This window comes from Silurus meridionalis, chromosome 10 (genome assembly GCF_014805685.1).
Source record: "Silurus meridionalis isolate SWU-2019-XX chromosome 10, ASM1480568v1, whole genome shotgun sequence".
In the NCBI taxonomy this organism is placed as follows: domain Eukaryota; kingdom Metazoa; phylum Chordata; class Actinopteri; order Siluriformes; family Siluridae; genus Silurus; species Silurus meridionalis.
In genome coordinates this window covers 19,702,916-19,723,842 of record NC_060893.1, presented here as the reverse complement: position 1 = coordinate 19,723,842, position 20,927 = coordinate 19,702,916, and the positions used below count along the sequence as shown (strand labels likewise).

At 38.8% G+C, this 20,927-nt stretch overlaps 1 protein-coding gene across 1 annotated transcript in view; it reads right to left on the bottom strand.

Annotated features, from left to right (window-relative positions):
- Positions 1-20,927, bottom strand: part of gfra3 (GDNF family receptor alpha 3) — a 51,974-nt gene that overhangs the window by 11,120 nt on the left and 19,927 nt on the right. Inside the window, exons 2-7 of the mRNA XM_046859854.1 lie at positions 12,431-12,715; positions 10,840-10,932; positions 8,278-8,626; positions 6,340-6,449; positions 3,921-4,055; positions 1,980-2,110 (exon numbers count right to left, since the gene is read on the bottom strand). Coding sequence (XP_046715810.1) covers positions 1,980-2,110; positions 3,921-4,055; positions 6,340-6,449; positions 8,278-8,626; positions 10,840-10,932; positions 12,431-12,715 — 1,103 coding nt within the window. The remainder of the gene's footprint in view (positions 1-1,979; positions 2,111-3,920; positions 4,056-6,339; positions 6,450-8,277; positions 8,627-10,839; positions 10,933-12,430; positions 12,716-20,927) is intronic.

The window sequence follows — 20,927 nt, the reverse complement described above, 5'->3', positions numbered from 1 at the left end:
TAGATTTATTTATTTGTTTTCGGAGAAGTGTGTAGTAGTATAGATTTTAATTGTGAAATCATCATTTTTGTTTTTACATGTTTAAGTATGTTATTTATTTTGTTCAGTAGTTTAGTTTAACAGTAGCTACTGGGTAGTGTCTTCAGGAGTGTGTTCAAAAATATAATTTAATAGTGTTTAAAAACTGTTCAGAAAAATAGTAGTTTGTTAAGTACTGTGTACGTTGAACAGCATTTTCAGTAGTATAGTTTGGTGAGTCGCATGTAACATAGTACAGCTTGGTGAGTAGTGTTCAGTAGTATTGTTTGTTGGGTATTGTTCAGTAGTATAGTTTGTTAAGAAGCATGTTCAGTAGTGTATTTTGTCAAGTAATGTATTTTAGAGTTTGTTGAGTAGTGTTCAGTAGTATTTGTTATATAGTATGTTCGGTGGTGTAGTTTAAATCATGTATTTTATAGTTTGTTGACTAGTATCCAGTTAAGTATTAGAGTTTGTTGAGTAGCATGTTAAGTAATGTATTTTATAGCTTGTTGAGTAGCATGTTCAGTAGTATAGTTTGTTAAGTAATGTGTTTTATAGTTTGTTTAGTGTTCAGTAGTATAGTTTGTTGAGAAGCATGTTTAGTAGTGTAGTTTGTTGAGTAGCATGTTCAGTAGTGTAGTTTGTTGAGTAGCATGTTCAGTAGTGTAGTTTAAGTAATGTATTTTATAGTTTGTTGAGAAACATGTTTAGTAGTATAGTTTGTTGAGTAGCATGTTCAGTAGTGTAGTTTGTTGAGTAGCATGTTCAGTAGTGTAGTTTAAGTAATGTATTTTATAGTTTGTTGAGAAACATGTTTAGTAGTGTAGTTTGTTGAGTAGCATGTTCAGTAGTGTAGTTTGTTGAGTAGCATGTTCAGTAGTGTAGTTTAAGTAATGTATTTTATAGTTTGTTGAGAAGCATGTTTAGTAGTATAGTTTGTTGAGTAGCATGTTCAGTAGTGTAGTTTAAGTAATGTATTTTATAGTTTGTTGAGTAGTGTTCAGTAGTATAGTTTGTTAAGAAGCATGTTCATTAGTGTAGTTTGTTAAATAAACTTTCTTTCAGCTAATCCCGTCAGGGGTCGCCACAGCGGATCCTCCGCATGTTTGATTTGGAACATGTTTTTACGCTGGATGCCCTTGCTAATGCAACACTCCCCATTTATCCGGGCTTGGGACCGGCACTGAGAGTGGCTGTAGTTTGTTAAATAATGTGTTTTATAGTTTGTTGAGTAAAGTTCAATAGTATAGTTTGTTAAGTAGCATGTTCATTAGTGTAGTTTGTTAAGTAATTTATTTATAGTTTGTTGAGTAGAGTTCAATAGCACAGTTTCTTGAGTAGCATGTTCAGTAGTATTTGTCATATGTTCATTAGTGTTTGTTAAGTAGCATTTTAAGTGGTACAGGTTGTTCAGTAGTGTTTTAGAGATTGTTAACAAGTATGTTTAGTTGTATAGCTTTTGACTAGGGCAGTAGTGTGTAGAAAGAAGTTAGAAGTTAGAAATATTTAGTTATGCTATGTATTTTTTCAGTATTTAATAATTAAATATTACTTTTAGCAGTGTCTTCAGTAGGCTTTTCAATAATATAATTTAATACTTAATTGACTTCAGAAGTGTTCAAAAATGTAGTTTGTTAAATAGCGTTTAGTAGTATAGATTTATGAGTAGCATGTTCAGTAGTATAATTTCATAGTTTGTTTAATATGTTCAGTAGTATAAATTTATAATTTGATGAGATACAGTTTTATAGTATGTTCAGTAGTTTGTTCAGTAGTATAGCTTTATAGTGTGTTGATTAGTGTGTTAAGTAGTACATTTTATAGTGTGTTAAGTATTGTATTTTATAGTTTCTTGAGTAGTGTGTTTAGTAGTATAGTGTTAAAGATTTTTCAGTGGTGTGTCAGTGTTGAGTGGTGTGTTTAGTAGTTTTGTTTGTTGTGTCAGTATCAATACCCACCGAGTTGAGGTCTACAAACAAGTTGACGTTTAGTTCGTCGTGTTGAAGATGAGGGGAGGGGCGAGGGGGAGGGAGCAATGTACCCTCCACAGTCCGTGGATTGGCACTCCCCATGTTCTCTATTGCATTACCTGTAACAACAAGAAACACAGACACAATTTTAATTCAGCTTTATTCAACTTTATACCACATTCTTACTAGAATGTGTTACTTGAAATAGTGTTGTTTTTGTTAATCAACCATGTGATTGGTTCTTTAAACTGGAGGAGCGGGTTTTACATTATTACCATTAAGTTGAACACTCTGATTTATTAATATTTTGAAGGAGTGGCCTGTCTCAACTCATACCAGCTGCTGCTATCACCCACAATCCACTAGCATTTTAAAAGGCAGATTTGGGTAAAGCCTTTTTCCAGTATGACTGCATTAATGTAGGTTGCAGAAGTCATTAATATCCTAAAACAGGAATACAATTAATGTATTGTGGATCTGAGTGACAGTCAGCTTTATTGGAAGTTTTCTCTCCCGTCAGCATCAGTAAATTCAACCACCATGGCCATTTGCCACTAATCTCAGTTCTCATACACTCTCATGCATTAATAAGTAAAACCATTTAAAGCGTCAACATATTTCTCAAAGTCGACTGCTGCCAAATCTTTGAAATGAATATACTGCACGCTTCTTGACATCATTGCCATAAACAGAATTTTCACTTTGGCATTCATGTGAGAATAATAATGGCTTGTTTGTTTTATAGACCATATAATGAGTGGATTCAAAGAAACAACTTGTATGGAACCCAAAATAAGTTTGCATTATAGGCATGCATTAAAATAGCAAGGTAGCAAGGATGGTGGTGGAAGAGATTTAAACGTTCTGAATACGCTGTGTGTGTAATATACATATACTTAATATATACTAAAATAAATAATGATATGTGTGTGTAGGTTATATTCTTACAATTACTATATCTTACAATTATATATCTTAAAAGTCGTACTACATCTCCATGACTGAGGCCAATGCAATTCACATCTCAATGCATAGCCAACAATTCAATACAATTAAGATACATGTAAAGCAGCTACTGATGCGAGACGATACGATCCACCTTCATTATGATGCAGTGATATGATCAGATTATGAACTGAATCAATCCAATGCGAATCAATGCAATACGATGCAATGGAAAAAATATGACGCTGAGCAATTCAATATGGTCGAGGTAATTCGCTTTTATTTCTTTGGTTCAGACCTTTAACTGCTTTATGACTTCTAATGCATGGCCCTTTCACAAACAGGTATTTGTAGTGCAAAAAAAAATTTCTAAAACATTCTTTTGCTGTTCTATCTCCAAGAAGATGCAGCTCTACCTTCGCCATGTTAATCTATATTCTTTGTGATTCTCAGGACACGCCTTGGCCTCTGTTTTTACTGGTCCCTTTCTAAATAATAAAAGTATAGTGCATCTACTAATACTTATATAAATAAATAGTTTTTTTCTAGATAATGCAATTGGCAAAATTTTAGTTTTGCCAATTCCATTATCAAGTTTAATTTAACATTGTGAGAAGACTAGCACCCTTCTTCCTATATGTTTCATCTAATCACATTCTGCTCACACAACGTCAAAGTGCAATTGAACGCATTTACAGACGAGTGCTAATTGCTCTATTTTGTATACATGAATCAACCGAAGCCATGGCTAGTTAATCTCACACTAATAGACAAAAAGAAAAAAAAACAATGTTATCCTTCCCACGCACAAAGTAGGCAATAGCAGCATCTTTTTTCAAACGGACAAACCTCCTGGAAAAAAGAGAAAATCTGGCATAGACTGAAAATGTATGTATAACACATCAAAGGCTGGTATTTTGGATTGTGTTGCGCTTTTAAACATGCTCTTCAGGCTATGTGAACGGCTTGTGCGGTAACACTCACGCAGGCAAGTGTTGCTGTTGAACATGTGCAGGATGCGCAGACACTCTTGAAGCTGATTCCCACTGCCTTCACAGTTACACCACTGAGACACTTCCATACTGCTGTTACTCACATAGTTCGGTGTCATGATCGTACCTGCCAACAAGGAGACAGAAAGATTGAAAACGAGAAAGAGAGAGATGAATGAAAACAGTGAAACCGAAGGTATAGATTTTTAAAAAAGACTGAAAATGTCATATGATATGAAAGACAGCGAGAGAAATGAGGGGCTAATCAGTCAGACGTCCATCTGGGAGAATCTGCAGCTCACTCGGCCCTCGGCTCTAACCATGTTAACACATGCAGCCACATCGTGTCTCGTTTATGTGACACATCTCTGACTAATTTCATTAAAGAACCTGATGTCCTGGTAGTTCAGGTCCATGTCACACTGGGGATTTAGCACAAACCCTTGAGGCTGCCAGGACATTTTCTAATTACTTAACCTGTGTAATGGCATCTAGTCCTGGAGGAAATGTATTCAGTAATCAGATATATTTCAGCTCAAGACAAACATGCTCATTTCAATGAAATGAAATGGTGAACAGGAATACGAGAGCTGGGTAATAATCGGAAAGATTACAGATAATAAGGGATGAAACCAAAATTTTATTAAAAGATGCCACAGATGAAAAATGATGATTTTTTACAAATGCTGGATTTTTCAACCTCAAGTGTTAAAGACCACCTAAAAGAAATCCATCCCGTTCAGTTTGAAATATAAATTCAGCAAGTGCTATGTCCTGTTCATGGTGGATTCAGAGCCTATCCTGAGAGCTCTGGGTATTAATCAGGTTTATCTAGACATTGATTTGAATGAATCAGACATTCACTTTTGTGAAAAAGTCCATGCAGACCTAGTTTGTGCAAGCAATGCTGCCCAGTAGAATTATTTCCAAGTAGCACTGATGTAGAAACTTTTGTATCAGCTACATTTTCCTACGTGTTCTTATTGACATATGAAATTTTGCTTTGCCTTTGTGGAAAACATATTTGCATTTTTATATGAATGTTTTCCTGGTCTTTCATTTCTTGCCTTACCAACAACATTCCGAGTGGAATACAGGGTGGAATACACCCTAAATGCCATGCCACAATGTACCACATACATCCACACTTAAGGACAAAAATCTTTTTGAGTAATTGAGAGGAAACCATTGAACAACATGGAAACCCATGCAGAAAAAAAAGGATCAAACCCTGGTTCCTGAAGACTATCTGCAAAGGTAAATTTATTTATGTAATTTTAAAGTTGTATAAACTAATGGTCTACTAAAAAGGTCAGACTTGCCTTCTCATTACCTTGTACTTTTTCAATTATAGTTTAATCATAAACATCTTTTTTTTTTTTTTTCAGGTCAGAACAGTGATTTGTTGGCCAAACTCCAGGGCTGCTTTCAACTGGGAAGTGAAATTGAAGAACTTACCTTTAAAAGAAAATAATAAAACCAACCAAAATAAAGAATTATACAAGAGCACTTGGCTTCATTTATCATAGTTCTGCTCCCCTCATGCTGTTATATCCTACAGCTGCATTGGATACACAGGTGGCCCTGACTTAATCAGTGTTTTGTGTTTGTCATTCCCTTTTATTTCTATGCTGTTCCTAGTTTCGTTTCTTGCAACAGTGCACATAATCCAGGTGGAATTTTAATTCCTCCTACCTGTGTTTCTTTTGATGTGAGCTTATTTAAAAGAGACTCAGGGAGGATTGTTGCATTTGAAGTTTGATTGCATATATTCAGAGTTTAGGTCAAATTTGACTTGCAGCATGTTATTGTCAGAACACACCTTGAGAATGGATAGAGTGCACACAGACACACTGCACAAATCCAGGAGCACCTATAAATAACCCCATGTGCTGTGACATGTGTTTTCCCTGCCATGTATCGCTACCAGATTTACATATTTTTATGTAAATCTTTTTTTCTTTCACATATAAATCTACATATTTAAAAAAGATTGCACTTGCATACACACAAAACAGCAGGACAAATGCTCAGAAATAATGACGATGATGATGATGATGATGATGATGATGATGATGATATGTAAGCTTGGAGTCTACAAACATATTGACCTGAATGCATCATCATTTGCTATAAATATAATCAAGATTTTATCCTTAATTTATTTTTCTCCAGCTTAAGAGATCACTGAGTGCAAGCTTATATGCAGTCAGCTTCCTTTGTGTTCGGAGGTCTTAACCATATTATACATCTGCACACACACACACACGCACATGTCCCCTTCAAACTGCTTTACTTGGAGAACAGTGACACGGATCATCTGTGCTCAGTTAGTTTGAACGTGCATGGACCTGGGGCTGTGGTCTTCTAGTGGGTTGTCACAGGACATTTATCAGCGCATGATTGCTCACCGATCAGTCCAGCATACGCCTTGAGGCAGACGGCTCCGCTCTCACGCAGACACCCTGAAGGGGAGTAAGAGGAGGGCTGACAGTTCTGCTGGAAATCGGCCAGTCTGGATCTAAAAGAAAGAGAGAGAGAAAGAGAGGGAGGAAAAAAGAGGGAGTTGTCAATCAAATTAAATATCATTTAAAAAAATCATCACATTATAAAAAATATATATAACAATTAGATTTCCTATTAAAATCAAGAGAAAATAAATGATTTCTTTAGAATTCTTTTTACATTTCTATCCAATGGTAGAACTAAAACTCGCACATTTACACATTTACCCATAAACATCGACAGATTTCCGACCACAGCTTGACATCACTCTGAGCCGTGCGGCCACTAAACTCTCCAACATGCCTACCACTATTACTGCTTCTGGCTCCATGTCCTGGCATTTGATTCTTCCTCATGTTCTCGGAATGGATAGTTTAGCCATACAGAATAATATGTTTGTGTCTTGTTGAATGCATTGGCCCACAAATGAATGGAGAAAACTTCACCGGAAAAAAAAATCAACAAGCATTCTAAGAGTGAGAATAGGCTTTTTCAGCCGTCTGCACTGTACAAAAAAACGGAAAAGGGACTCAATTTTTAGACCGAAAGGGCAGAGAAGGGGGGCAGCAATGAGGACAAAAACATGGGAAAAAAGAGAAACATGAAATCTAATAGAAAATAGAAGATAAGTGTTTGACAGTGTGTGTGTGCGTGTGTGTGTGTGTGTGTGTGTGTGTGTGTGTGTGTGTGTGTGTGTGTTTAGGTGTAGGTGTATGTACATTTCTGTGTGGGTTTATTAGTTCATTAATGGATTTAGTGGTAAACACCAGGGTATTTCTTGACTGCTATAATTATGTGCCAGATCATTTATAAGAATGCAATCATTTAAAAACAAGCAACATGATGGTATAACTGCTGCCTCAAAGCTCTAGGGTTTGTTCCTGCACTATTTTGGCATCAATTTGTTGCACAAATTACAACATTCTACCTAGCATTTGTGGTCAATTTTTAAATAATACCCCTCTGTCTTTAACCTTACATTTGCACCTTATACTGTATTATTTGTAATATATTGCAGCTTTGCAATCCTATAATATGTTTATTGCATATACATATGTATATTGATATATAAGAGTTATTTATTTATATACATTGCTATTTGCATTTCTGGTTAGATGCTAACTGCATTTTATTGGCATTGTACTTTCTATCTATGCACAATGACAGTAAAGTTTAATCTAATGTAATCTAATCTAATATATTGACACAACACAGTAAATGATTTATATATATATATATATATATATATATATATATATATATATATATATATATATATATATATATATAAGCACTTTACTGTATATGTATGGCTAGGTATGAGTTAAATGCATGATGCGGAGGTGGTTAACCGCCTGACACGAAGCGGAGTATGAGAGAAAGAGATAGATATATAAGATATAGAGAGATTTTATTTGTGTGTGTGTGTGTGTGTGTGTGTGTGTGTGTGTGTGTGTGTGTGTGAATGACAGGGCCTGTGCTGCATCTCTGCTAATAATAGTTGATTAATATATTTGTGCTAGTGCCTGTTTATGTATCGGAGTGCATATAATAAGTGTATATAATCATAAAATTAAAAAGAAAAAGAAAAACAAGAAGAACAAGAACCAGAATCTGACCAAACTGTTCAAACTGTATAGACATTAAAGCTTAGATGCTGTTCATAAAGTAAAATGAAAGGGGGGCTAAAACAAAACCTTGTGGGACACCAGTTTATATAGAAGTTACCTGAAATATATGTGCAAATTATTAAATAGTAGAAAAATATGTGAATCACTATGTGTGTGTGTGTTTGTGTGTGTGTGTGTGTGTGTGTGTGTGTGTGTATGTGTGTATATACCCACCTGCACAGATCATCACGGAGGCAGTAGCTCTCCAGGTGCAGGCAGTTGGGTTGTCCATCTTTCTCCTCATAGGAACAGGAAGGGACGATGGTCTTCCTCCTCCTCTCTCCACATAAAGGCTCGGTGCAGGAACAGAATAGCACACCAAAACTGTACTCTTCAGGTACACGTTCCAGAAACCTGCGCAGCGCCCGGTGGCACTTCTGTCTGTTGCAGCGATCCGAGCCTGTTGCACGCTTGGTACAAGCCAGCACGTACTCCGCACGCAGTGCACCACACTTCTCGAACAGACCACAATCTTGAGCTGCCTTTAAACACTGGTTCTGTCCATCTACTGGAAACGAGGACACTGAGGTAGAGAGCAAGAGAGCAAGGTGTGAGGCGAGGTGTGAATTAGACTACGATAGAGTCAGCGGGGTGACAGACTGGGTGCCAGACACCTTTTCGGTCCAGTGGCCAAGAACATGGAGACCTGAGAATGATGGAATAGACCACTTTTGCTTTTGGCCTTTAGGGTGTTTTATAAGACAAATGTAAATCAGATACCACCATTCATTGTTTCATATTCATTAAGTGAATGGTAGAGTTACCCTTTTATTAGGCCCACCAATTTTGTGCCTACACAGCTGCTCGGAAATAAACCTTGAGGCCGGTTTTAACCACGCAACTGCAAGCCAAATACAAATTTTCATTCTTTGACAGGAGAAAACTTTCGGCTGTTGACAATCATAATGTGCATGGCCAGCGAGTGGACTGACTAACATAATAGCTAGCTGACAGAAATCGTTTTATACTTGTGCGCTGTTACTTGCATCATCTTCTCAGGTCGTGACGGCTCGCCGCAATTCTCTCTAAGGCTTTTCACTGTAAGAAATCTCAGCAGGGTCCCATCAGATATGAAGTAGGTAAGCCTATTTAAAGCCTTATGCAGAAAGTTCTACTGAATTTTCCGTTATGTTTCACACATTTCACCAGGAGAATTTAGGGGTCGGATTCGCAGAACCCACTCAAACCATCATATCCTGCCAGGGGCCACCATAACTAGTTATACACTTCCACAGCCAGACAGTAGTCATAAATAAAGCAATGTTTTGGCGAGTATAATGACACGCCTAGCAGAACTTGACCATCTCAACATCATAGCCCATTGCCTGAAATCACCTGTGTGCTGAGCAACATGGTATTACTTAAATGCCATAATTATGTACCATATCATTTTGAAGAAGATTAGTATTGAAAAGAATCGAGAAAAACCTGCTACCTCACAGCTCTAGGGCATAATCCTGAACTCTATTTCTGTCTTTGTCTAGGTATGAATGATAGCACCATGTCAATGCAGCTGATTACAGCAGCTCTTAACTCCAGAGGTGTTTTTTTTTCTTTCCAATATCGCCTATATATTAGATTTTCACACTTAAATATCTTTCACTTTCCACTTCACATCTTTTTCTTACTCCTAACATTCAGTATGTTTATGAAATTAATTTCAGTTCAATTCATTTTTATATGTATAGCACTTTTAACAATGATCATTGTTCATTAGTTTGTCCCTAATGAAAGGGCCAGTGGCAACTGTGGCAAGGAAAACTCCCTGAGATAAAACCTCGAAAGAAACCAGACCTAAAGCTGGGAGGACCTAAAGTTGGGTACCCCAACCTCATCTTGGTGGCACCGGATGTCTATTCATTTCCCTCAAGTCACTCTGGGATGTGTAAAGTGAGTTTTCAGTTTCCTCCCAGCTTTCAAAAACATGATGGTAGGTGTATTGGCTATGCTAAATTGTCCCTGGGTGTGAAATACTATATCCATTTCTATATATTTGTCTGTGTGATGATTTGCAATTGACTTTAGGTGTTGCAAGGAATAAATTAATTTACGAAGAAACAAAAATACAAAACAGTCAGCTTATACTTTATGTATATGTTAGGGATAATCAATAGCTAAGGGTTACACGATTTAAATGCATAATGTAGAGGTGAATAACCACCATCTCTGATTCCAGAATTTAGTGATTCCTGAATCACTGGGTGTGAGGCCATACCATTGCAGTACCCGCATCTATACCATACCTATAGACAATTTATTTTAGCCAATCCACTGGTGTGTTTATTGGGAGGTGAGAGGTCATCTGCAAACACACAGAGACCCAGAGAAAGCATTTGAAATGTCATACAAACATTCAAGCTTAGGATCCAACCAGGAATTATGGAACTTTAGAGCATTAAAGCAACCTGCTGTGTCACCATGCTGCTTTTAGTTTGTTAGCTAAACAGCTAAATAGCTAGCTGCTGAGAAAGAACAGTGATAATGGTTATGCTTTGTCTTCCATCCCAAGACCTTTTACCTGAAACACTCACACAGGTGCAACTACCGTGTCAGTGCCACCATTAAGAATAGTCCATCATTCAAGTAATATGTGGCCAGAGGTGATGTCAGTGATGGACGAAGTCAAAATCTGACACATTGCTCATAGCAATAGACAGGCCTCCTGTCAGTAATTGTAGACCTAGAAAGTGCACTTATAAGGTTGCTATAACACAAAGTGTTGAAAATGCCAAGTACCTGCCACAATTGAAGCCAGCATTGTAACTTCGCTATTTCTCACGAGCTCCAGTTCGATGTCCTCATATGGGGACGTCCCAATGTCATCGTACCCTGGAACAGACACACGCTCAGTCTTATCAGTGCAGATATACACACACTCCCTGCCAAACAAGTGGCGGAATATTCCAGCGTAATTAAGCCTGCAGAAGCGCACCATTACCTTATCGTTACAGCTAATTTAAAGAGCTGCTGCATTTAATCAAATTACAGGGATTATATGATGGCTCTATGATGATGTATAACACATAATATAAATAATATTGCCTAGTTATCATCTAGACTTAACAAACTCCTGGAGGGAAATGTATTAGTGAGTGGAGGAGGTTATTCGCTTGGGTTGTTTGCATTAGTGAGAATGTGCGATGAGCTAAAATCAGGCGGGCGAGTACGGGTATGACGTGCTTTCCGACATCGCATATTATAATGCATTGTTTTTCTTATCACGATCTCGCATGCAGCAAAAGCACAATGCAAATGAGTGTTTTTGGCACAACGTGCGTATCACGCCGCAATCACGCAGCTGCGAGCCCCGGCCCGAGATACGATTTGCAATTTGAAACGCAGGGCTGAACACTTGACATTTCCATTTGACAGTGGCTGAAAAGCACTCGTTTCACGGGACTGCTCGTCTTTCCTCTGACAAACTCTATCCTGACTCTCCACACGCTCATATCACCACTCAAACACTAGCATATTATGGTACGTAGCTTAATATTAGCTTTTTTTTATAGATATAATAAATTATTTATCTCCACAGCATTCTTTCATTTTGCATCCAAGATCAACAAGGAAAATTATTGATACTGAAACCAGGGATGTCATTTTTAACCAATATTTGATATCCATATCATCATGTTTTATAGTGTTATAAATGTTATTTAATTAAATTTTATTTAATTTGTACATTCTACTTTTAATAGTGGACATTGTCACATAGCAGTTTTACAAAAGTCTCTCATTAATTCATACATGTATCTTTATAAGTTTATATCTAATAAGTGAGCCAGAGGTGACTATGTTAATGGAGAAACTCCCTAAGATGATATAAAGAAGAAACCTCGAGAGGAACCAAACTCCGACAGGGAACCCATCCTCATCCCGGTTACACTGAATACTCATTCATTATAGTTTCATCATGGAAATGCAAACTGCACCTAAACTAAATGGAATAATATGAGATAATAGAGCTAAAGTATTGAGAAGCCAGAGACCTTGTGCTGGAGTAATAGATGACTTCTATTCTGCACCAGACTCCCTACCGAATAGCTTTTTTGTTTTTGGAGCTGATTTTAGGGGATGTGAGGATGGAAAATATGCCACTTATAGGACATTTTTTAGACATTTCCAGTATGACTTTAGTTCTTAACTTCCTAAGTTTACTTGTATAACATATTATATGATATCGTGATATCACTCAGCCTTAGATATTCAAGAACACTGAATTTCCACTCATAAACAAACATACTCAATGAAGCATTCATGCACATATTTCCTCCCACGCACACAGGAACATACATGTTCATGTAATGAAGCACACACAGTTCCTCACCCTGTGGGAAGCGCACGGTCCAGTACACTCGGAGACAGAAAGCCTCTTTGCGTGATCTGCGCTGGCACTTGCACTCCTGCAGGGGCCGATAATGCAGCAGGGCATTCTGGGCATCGGCGCAGGCCTGGCGGGCTTCAGGACCCAGCGGTGCCACCGCTTCATCGTCCACACAGCAGTCAAGCTGTCTGTAGAGTTTTTCACACTCGGGTTGGACCAGACACTCCTGCACAGCCGTCACACAGTCCAGCGTGCCTGGAAACCGGGGCACCACTGAGGACCATGAGCCTGAGAAACAAAATTACAGGACATTCAATTTCAGAAATCAGAGCAATATATGTGCTTCAAACACACTGTGGATGAGCAATCATTCCAAATTTGTAATGCTAGCTTGAAGTGGATGGAACTATGAAAGCACACCAACTCCCTTCCTTTCATTGTGTACCATTTAGTTTATTCTATTTCATATTCCTCTTGATTACTGGACATTTAAAATGCTTCATTTTAAGTCATTAATATAAAATTTAAATTAAAATATGCAATTAAAATAAAGCTATTTAACACAACACAATCAATACTGTATATTGCACTATATATAAGAATTAAAACTACACACCTGCATCACACACTCCTTGCAAACAAATTTCTTTGTACACAGCTTAATAAATTAATAAAGTGCTCCAGCCCCATATATCCTACACTATATGGGCAAAAGTATTAGGGCACTGTTCCAGCGATTTGAGGTTCTTCTTCAAACTATTTCCATAAAACTGGGGGCACTCACTTCTATAGAATATCTTTGGATGTGGAAGCATTAGATTTTTCCTTCACAAACACAAACTTGTTCCAGCATGGAAATGCACCTGTGCACAAAGATATGCTTTACATGAGATTAAATAGAAGATCTTGAGTGGCCTGCTATAGTGACCTCAACCCTACTGAACATCTTTGGGATGAATTTGAATTGACTGCACCCCAGTCCTCCTCACCTTACCTACATCAGTACCCGAGTGCCACACCACTGTGGCTGAATGAGCTCACTACAAAATCTAGTGGGAAATTTTCCCAGAAAAATGGCGGTTATTATAACAGCAAATTGTGGAATAGAATGTTTATAAAGCACATTTTATGGTTAGGTGTCCATAAATCACAATCTCGACGATGAGTATAATATCTTTAGTTGTAAATTGTATTTCATGAAACTCCATCGGATGCTCATTACTACTACAAATGTTAAACCACATTTCTGAGAAGTCTGATTATATACATATTGGCGATTATTTATAAATGCCCTTAAGTTGAGATTTAAATAAAAGTGTGAAACAGAAAAAGAAACAAGTACATGTTGCCTTTAGATTACTATTATAAGGACAGTTTTACATTTCTGGTTCTAAATTTGCAGACGAAGTGGCAGAACAATGATCATTTATTGAATTGTATACAGAGAAATCCATAGTTTGGCATTCCTGAAATGTTTATAACCCACATATGCCCCTAAGTGTAAGTAAAATGTTTCATGTAATAATTAGGCAACAATGAGACAATGATTGCTGTGATGGGTGAGGCTATATACCGGTGCTAATTAGTAGTGAATTGGAAATAGGTGTGTGTATGTGTGTCTGTGTGTGTGTGTGTGTGTATGTGTGTGTGTTTGTGTGTGTGTGTATGTGTGTGTGATTAGTTTCATGTAATCAAGACCAGGAAATGCAGTGGCTGTCTCTGTCTATAATCCTAAAAATATGGAAACATACTAAAATAAAACTCCACGTGATAAGGACAATGCTGGCTAATGTTAATTAGGTTATTCATTACCAGTTATTAATATAATGCTTTTTTGTGAAATCTAATCATTTAATATTGAGTACAAATAATAATTGTTTATATACATCAGGCGTAAGCAAATGGCTCAGCTGAGGGGCGATTTAGAGCAGGCTATGAAGGATAGGATATTTAGAGACTGGTGTGCTGTGGATTTTTTTTTCTGAGAATGAAAGCTGGCTTATAAATCGGTTCCATTTGCTATGCCATCTTCTTTAAATGGCGTGCAACACTTTACAGGCAGCGCTAATTCGACCGACCTATGCATGTCCAAGCTTCATCTGTGCGTGAGTTTCTCGTTACCGGTCCGTTTCAAAAACCGATAAATGGCATGATTTTCGAGCGTGTCGGCACGAGAGACTTGAATCGTTTAAAACCAGCAGTTTCTCCATGTGATGCTTGGTGTCCACAATCAAAAGGCTACAGTTACATATTTCTGTTCGCCATTTGCCTGTCAAACCATTTTCCTTTCACCTCACTTAGTTCACATCTAATTGACCCTTTCTGTAATTCGTCTCTAGCTTTTGGCCTTCTTGAGTGCCGCTCCACTGCTAATATATATATATATATATATATATATATATATATATATATATATATATATATATATATATATATATATATTTAATGATGTAGTAGACGTGAGGGAAAATAACTTTCACTCCTGCCTCTGAAACATTCCTTTTTCATATGTCCTTATTTAGTTTTCCTAGCTCGCTCAGTAAATGTATCAGCAGCGTGTTTTTCACTTTACATTCAATTGCGAGCTCAATTTAATTCAATTTTATTTGTATAGAGTTTTTAACAGCAGGCATCACAAAGCGGCTTTGACACAAACTTATACATTCTGGATAAAAAAATTTAATTTATCACTTACAGAAAAGCTAGAGGCAACAGTGTGAAGATAATACCTCCCTGAGATATAATAAGGAAGAAAACTTGGGAGGAACTAGACTCCAAAGGAAACCTCACAATCATCTAGAAAGTGCAATTATAAATCAAATGCCTTCTATAACTTTATACTACACAAACAGGAAGTGCTAACTGGGATAACAGGAACTTATTAGTTCCCTTTAAGGAACTCCAGCTGCGTCAATGCTTTGGGGAATGCTTCCGCATTTCCACGCTCTGAATCACGTGTGTAATCTGTCCAACTGAAAGACGCGATCGGGGTGAGGTCACAACCAAAAAGCATTAGAATCATATATAGATTAAAGCAGCTTTAATCATCGCATTAACTGTGTAAAGTAAAAAAAAAAAAACTTTCTTTGTTAAAAGCGCTATAAAAATAAAAATTGAATTGAGTTGAATATATAAGAGCATGCTCGGTTGGCTCACGCTCTGCTTATGAGTCCTCTAGTCTCCCCACACATTTCAGGGTCAGAGCTCACTCCACCCAGACTGTGGCAGGCTCTAAGGCCTTGTCCTCTGGGGTATCTCTCCAAGACATTTGCAACGTTGCAGGCTGGTTCACCCCCCTGACCTTCGTCAGGTCCTACAGCCTTCACCATAGTTCCACTACTGGCCCCTCTGTCTTTCGCCCTAGCTGTGTCCAACCACACTAGGCAGGAAATGGTCAATCTGGTGATATTGGACACTCGTTCCCAAAGTGTTGACGCAGCTCGAGTTCCTTAAAGGGAATGTCTCTAGGTTACGTTGGTAACCCTGGTTCAGTAAAGGAATAAGATGCTGCGTCTCTAGGCCACACTCCCTGCATCCCTGCGTGCGCTTCCTTCACTTTCGAAGCTAACGCCGTCTCCACGGCATGTGCTTTTATAACTTCCTGGTTGTGACGTCACGCCGATGGTGATATTGTGTCTTTCCATTGGACAGATTTCACACGTGATTTAGAGCATGGAAACGTGGAAGCGTTCCACAAAGCATTAATGCAGCGTCTCGTTCCATCAGGGAACCAGGGTTACATACGTAACCTGGAGAGGCTTATTAGCAACTTATGATGCTGAGCACCAAACTGTTACATGATGAAAACTGAAGTGCAAAATGTTCTTAGCAAGTGCAGTCTATAAAGCTAGCTAAGGATGGACATCTACAGCTATGTTTTATGGATTCTATGTGGTATCATACAGCAAAAACTTGTTTTTTAGGCTGGTCAGTGGGGCCATTCTCAGAAAAAAAAAAAAAGCCAAAGATTTATTTTGTTTGCTTACATGAAAAAACACACACACCTTTACTAACAAACTGATTAATGAGAGTATAAAGGGTCATGAGTTGACATTGGCAGTGTTTAAACACAACCGAATAGTGCCACTGTGACTGAGGACAAATGATGGCAGAGAGAAATTAATTTGTTAATACAGTTTATTAAATTGCTCTAGCATCTAATTCGATCCTACATCTCAACTACAAGAATATTGACTTCAGTTGATAATATGTAAAATGTATTTGATGAAACTCCAGCACACATACGATTACTACAAACGAAAAACCACAATGGCATTCACTGTGTTTAAACACGTAAAGTGCCGTGTTCCCTAGCAAAATCAAATCGTGAGACTGAAAAAATATAAATGATAACTGAGAGAAACTAATGGCACTTGTCTAAAACCTAGCAAAATGAGGATGATAAACAGAATAGACTCAAACGCCACAAATGCTGCAAACACGGTAAAGGCAATGATAAAAACATAATCAAAACCTGGTCAAAATCTCTCTGAGGCATGTTTTAGTTCAAACCTGAATTATAGACAAATCATTTTTCTCTTAACAGAAATCGCTGTGATAATTACAATAATTAAACCGTAGCATGGTTGAATGCCCGAATCAAAAGCTGTTGATAATAACAGATCAGAATATAGTGTATGACTGTAGAGTACATTTTATTTAATGCACTTGTTTTTAGAACAGTTCATTACCATGTACTTGTAAATAAAGCAATGAGTTTGAACAAATATTTAAACAATTTTATTTAAAGTAATGGTGTAAAGTTTGCTAAATTTTTGTATTTGCCATTTATGAAAGGGATTTCGCAGGCAACAGGCTAATCAGCATCTCAGAAAAGACAAAGTCTCTAGGTTATGTATGTAACCGTAGTTCCCTGAGGGAACGAGATGCTGTGTCGAAACGCTTTGCGAATGCGCCCTAGTGTTCACGGTCTGAAATAAAGTGTGTAATCAGTAAAAAATTGGACGCTGGCCGTCACCAGCGGGGTGACGTCACGACCACAAAGTATAAAACGCATATCGAGTAAAGGCAGCGGCAGCTTCTGTTAGGGAGAAGGAAACGCTGCAGGGATGCCGGAGATGTGGCATAGAGACGCAGCGTCTTGTTGCCTCAGGGAACTAGGGTTACATACGTAACCTAGAGGCGTTTCCTTTCAGGAACTCGAGCTGCGTCGAAACGCTTTGGGAACGAGTGTCCAATCACGCCAGATTGACCAGTCCCTGCCCAGTGTGTGTCTGTTGAACACAGCTAGAGGAGTACTGAGGGGCCAGGAATGGCACTGCGGTGTAGGTTATAGAAACCGCACGAAGGTCAGCGGGGTGGACCAACCCGCAGCGTTACATATGTAATTCCAGAGGACCAAGATTTTGAGGCAGCCACACTCCAATTGGAGTGAGCTCTGACCCCAGAGGGAGCAGGGAGTACAGAGGACTCATAAGAAGATGTAATAGGATTAACAATACACCTGCTCAGAGTCTGTTTAGCAGGAAGGCCTCTCTTGTGCGGGCCGTAGAAGACGAGCAGCTGATTGGTCTCTCTCCAAAGACCCCTCCTGTGGACTTGGGTGTGCAGTGGGCACCTTGGGGATATAACCTGTACAGGGGTACAGGAAGGCACTAGACATACCTAGGGTAAACTCCAGGAAGACGTGGGCCACAGAAAGGGCCTGCAGGTCCCCCACTCTCTTGATAGAGCAGATGGCCAACAAGAACGCGATCTTGATTGAAAGGTGCCTCTAAGATGCCTTGACTAGAGGCTCGAAGGGGGGCTCAGACAGAGCCCCCAAAACGACGGCCAGGTCCCACCAAGGCACTTTAGATCGTAGCGGGGGCCTCGGGTGCCGTGGAGAAAACGTGTTACCATCGGGTCTCTGCCCAGAGATTGCCCGGCCACAGGGACGTGATAAGCCAAAATGGTGGACGCATAGACTTTTAGGGTGGACGGAGCCAACTCCTTGGTGAACTGTCCCTGGAGGAAATCCAGCATTGAACCAACTGGGTAGTGGATTGAATTCAGCTGGTGGTGCTCACACCATGAGCAGAACAGATGCCACCTGGCGGCATACGACCTACTCATGGAGGGAGCTCTGGAGTGGAGAATGGTCTCTACCACCAGGGTGGAGAGACCAGAACCTCAGAGCTGTGCCCTCTCAGGGACCACAGCCACAGCCTCCACAGCTCCAGACGGGGGTGAAAAATGGCACCAGATGAGACAATGCGAACAGATCCACCTGGGCTCTTCTGAAATATCTGCCAAACCTGCTCAACCACATGGGGGTGGAGCTGCTATTCCTCGGGTCTCAACCCCTGCCTCAACAGGGTGTCTGCTGCCTTGTCCAACCGGCCCGGGATGTGAACTGCTCTCAAAGAGATGAGTTTCTTTTGGGCCCAAAGGAGGATCTGGAAAAACACAGTATTAGTAAGCTTCGGACCTCAAACGCGAACCTCAGGAATTTCCTGTGAGAAAGTAGGATGGATTCATGAAAGTACGCATCCTTTAGATCTACCATGACAAACAAGTCCTCAGATCTGATTTGAAGCATGACCTGCTTGACAGTCAGCATCCCTCCGTCCTTTTTGAGAACTATGAAGCACAAGTTGTAGAACCCGGACCACCTCGATGGTCTCCATTACTCAGGAGAGTGTTAACTTCCTGTTTCATGACCAGAGCCTGCTGGAACTGACTAGCATGCTCTGCTCCCATGAATACATATATATTTTTTCAACAATTGACAGACAATTCAACACATACACACAGCGTGCTTTGTGAGCAAACAGAAGCTGCTGCTGCCTTCACTCGAAATGCGTTTTATACTTTCTGGTCGTGACGTCACCCTGCCGTCCTGCACAATCCAATTTTTGACTGATTACACACATTATTTCAGAGCGTAAACACTCGGGCACATTCCCAAAGCGTTTCTACGCAGCTCGAGTTCCTGAAAGGGAACCAGAGTTCCAGCATCCTAATGCCTTGCAGATTTTCTATATCATTAACTGGAAGTATGAGCTGTTAGGCATGGTGTGTCATTTATAAATAAATGTACAGAACAATAATAGTGATGTATGAAGAATACTATCTCTGACTTACATACAAATATGTCAGGTTGTTCTTTATTTGTTTTATAAATATATACCATATTAATAATAATACACTAAGCAGACATAACATTATGAACACCTGCCTAATATTATATTGGTCCCCTTTTGCTGCCAAAACAATCCTGACCCATCAAGCATTAACAGCATTAACATCTTCAGCAATTTGAGCTATAGTAGCTCAAGTCCTTACTCTTGCCCATTTTTCCTTCTACTATCACGTCAACTTTAAAAATAACGTTTACTTACTGCCTAATATATATATCTCACTCACTAACAGGTTCCATGATAAAAATATAATTAGTATTATTCACTCACGAGTCATATAGTTATAATGTCATAAAGTTATCCCTGGTCGGTGTATATACTATATAAATAGGGGGCCAAGCACTAAAAGTGTCTAGGTATCTTATTGTTGTGCCTAACTTGCTTTCCTTTTATTATTCTTCTAATAAGAGAGTCTATGACAGCCAATACATTTACAAGCGGCAACTTACAATTCATTGAGCAGTTAAGGGTTAGGGGCCTTGCCCAAGGGCCCAGCAGTGGCAGCTTCATGGTGCAGGGATTTAAATTCAAATCAGCATCTTAACCACTGAGGTCCTAGTTCCCATAGCCTTCTTGTTAAAATATTTCTCAGGAACGTTCTGACTAAATTCAAGTGCATTCTACAAACTGGCACAACTGTTGCATCATTTAAAAGCCATGTTTGGATTCCCTAGATCAAAACGCATTTGTTGTACCTTATGACATCAATTTCCACCTGGTTTTTTTGGGGGGATTTTGACCAAGGAAATTTGACAGGTCTCATCTTCAGAGTAAGCTTAAAAAATATATATAAAAAAGACTTTATGGCATAATAAATGCTCTCCTATGATTACTTAGGAAACCCAGTCTGGGTGCTTGGGCCCCATAATAGCTTCAGTATTATTAAAATAATTAGCAGTAAGTAGTATTAGTATTATGTTAGCAGTTGCCTTGGCATTTACTTTCTACTTCCTTGTCTTGTACAATGGGAAAAGTAATAACCTTTAACAGCTGTGAAAAACCAGCATCCTCAGTGAACATGTTTTCAGTATAGGGCAACATGTTGCAATTCTTGTCTGTGTTAATAATTATTGAAAAAGGTGTGTGTGTGTGTGTGTGTGTGTGTGTGTGTGTGTGTGTGTGTGTGTGTGTGTGTGTGTGTGTGCTTTGTCCTGATTGAACATGTACAGAGCTGGACTCCTACATTTCAACAAACACTCATCAGCGAGCAAGAGCAGATGGGGTTCATAGTGGATTAGCACAGCTTTCAGGGTCAAGGGTTGAACCACCACGGGTTCAAAAGTTAAAGTAGACGAATCGCTGTAGCAAACAAAGACGTGATGAACTCTGTCTGTCAGAGGGACGTGAGAAGGTGCAGT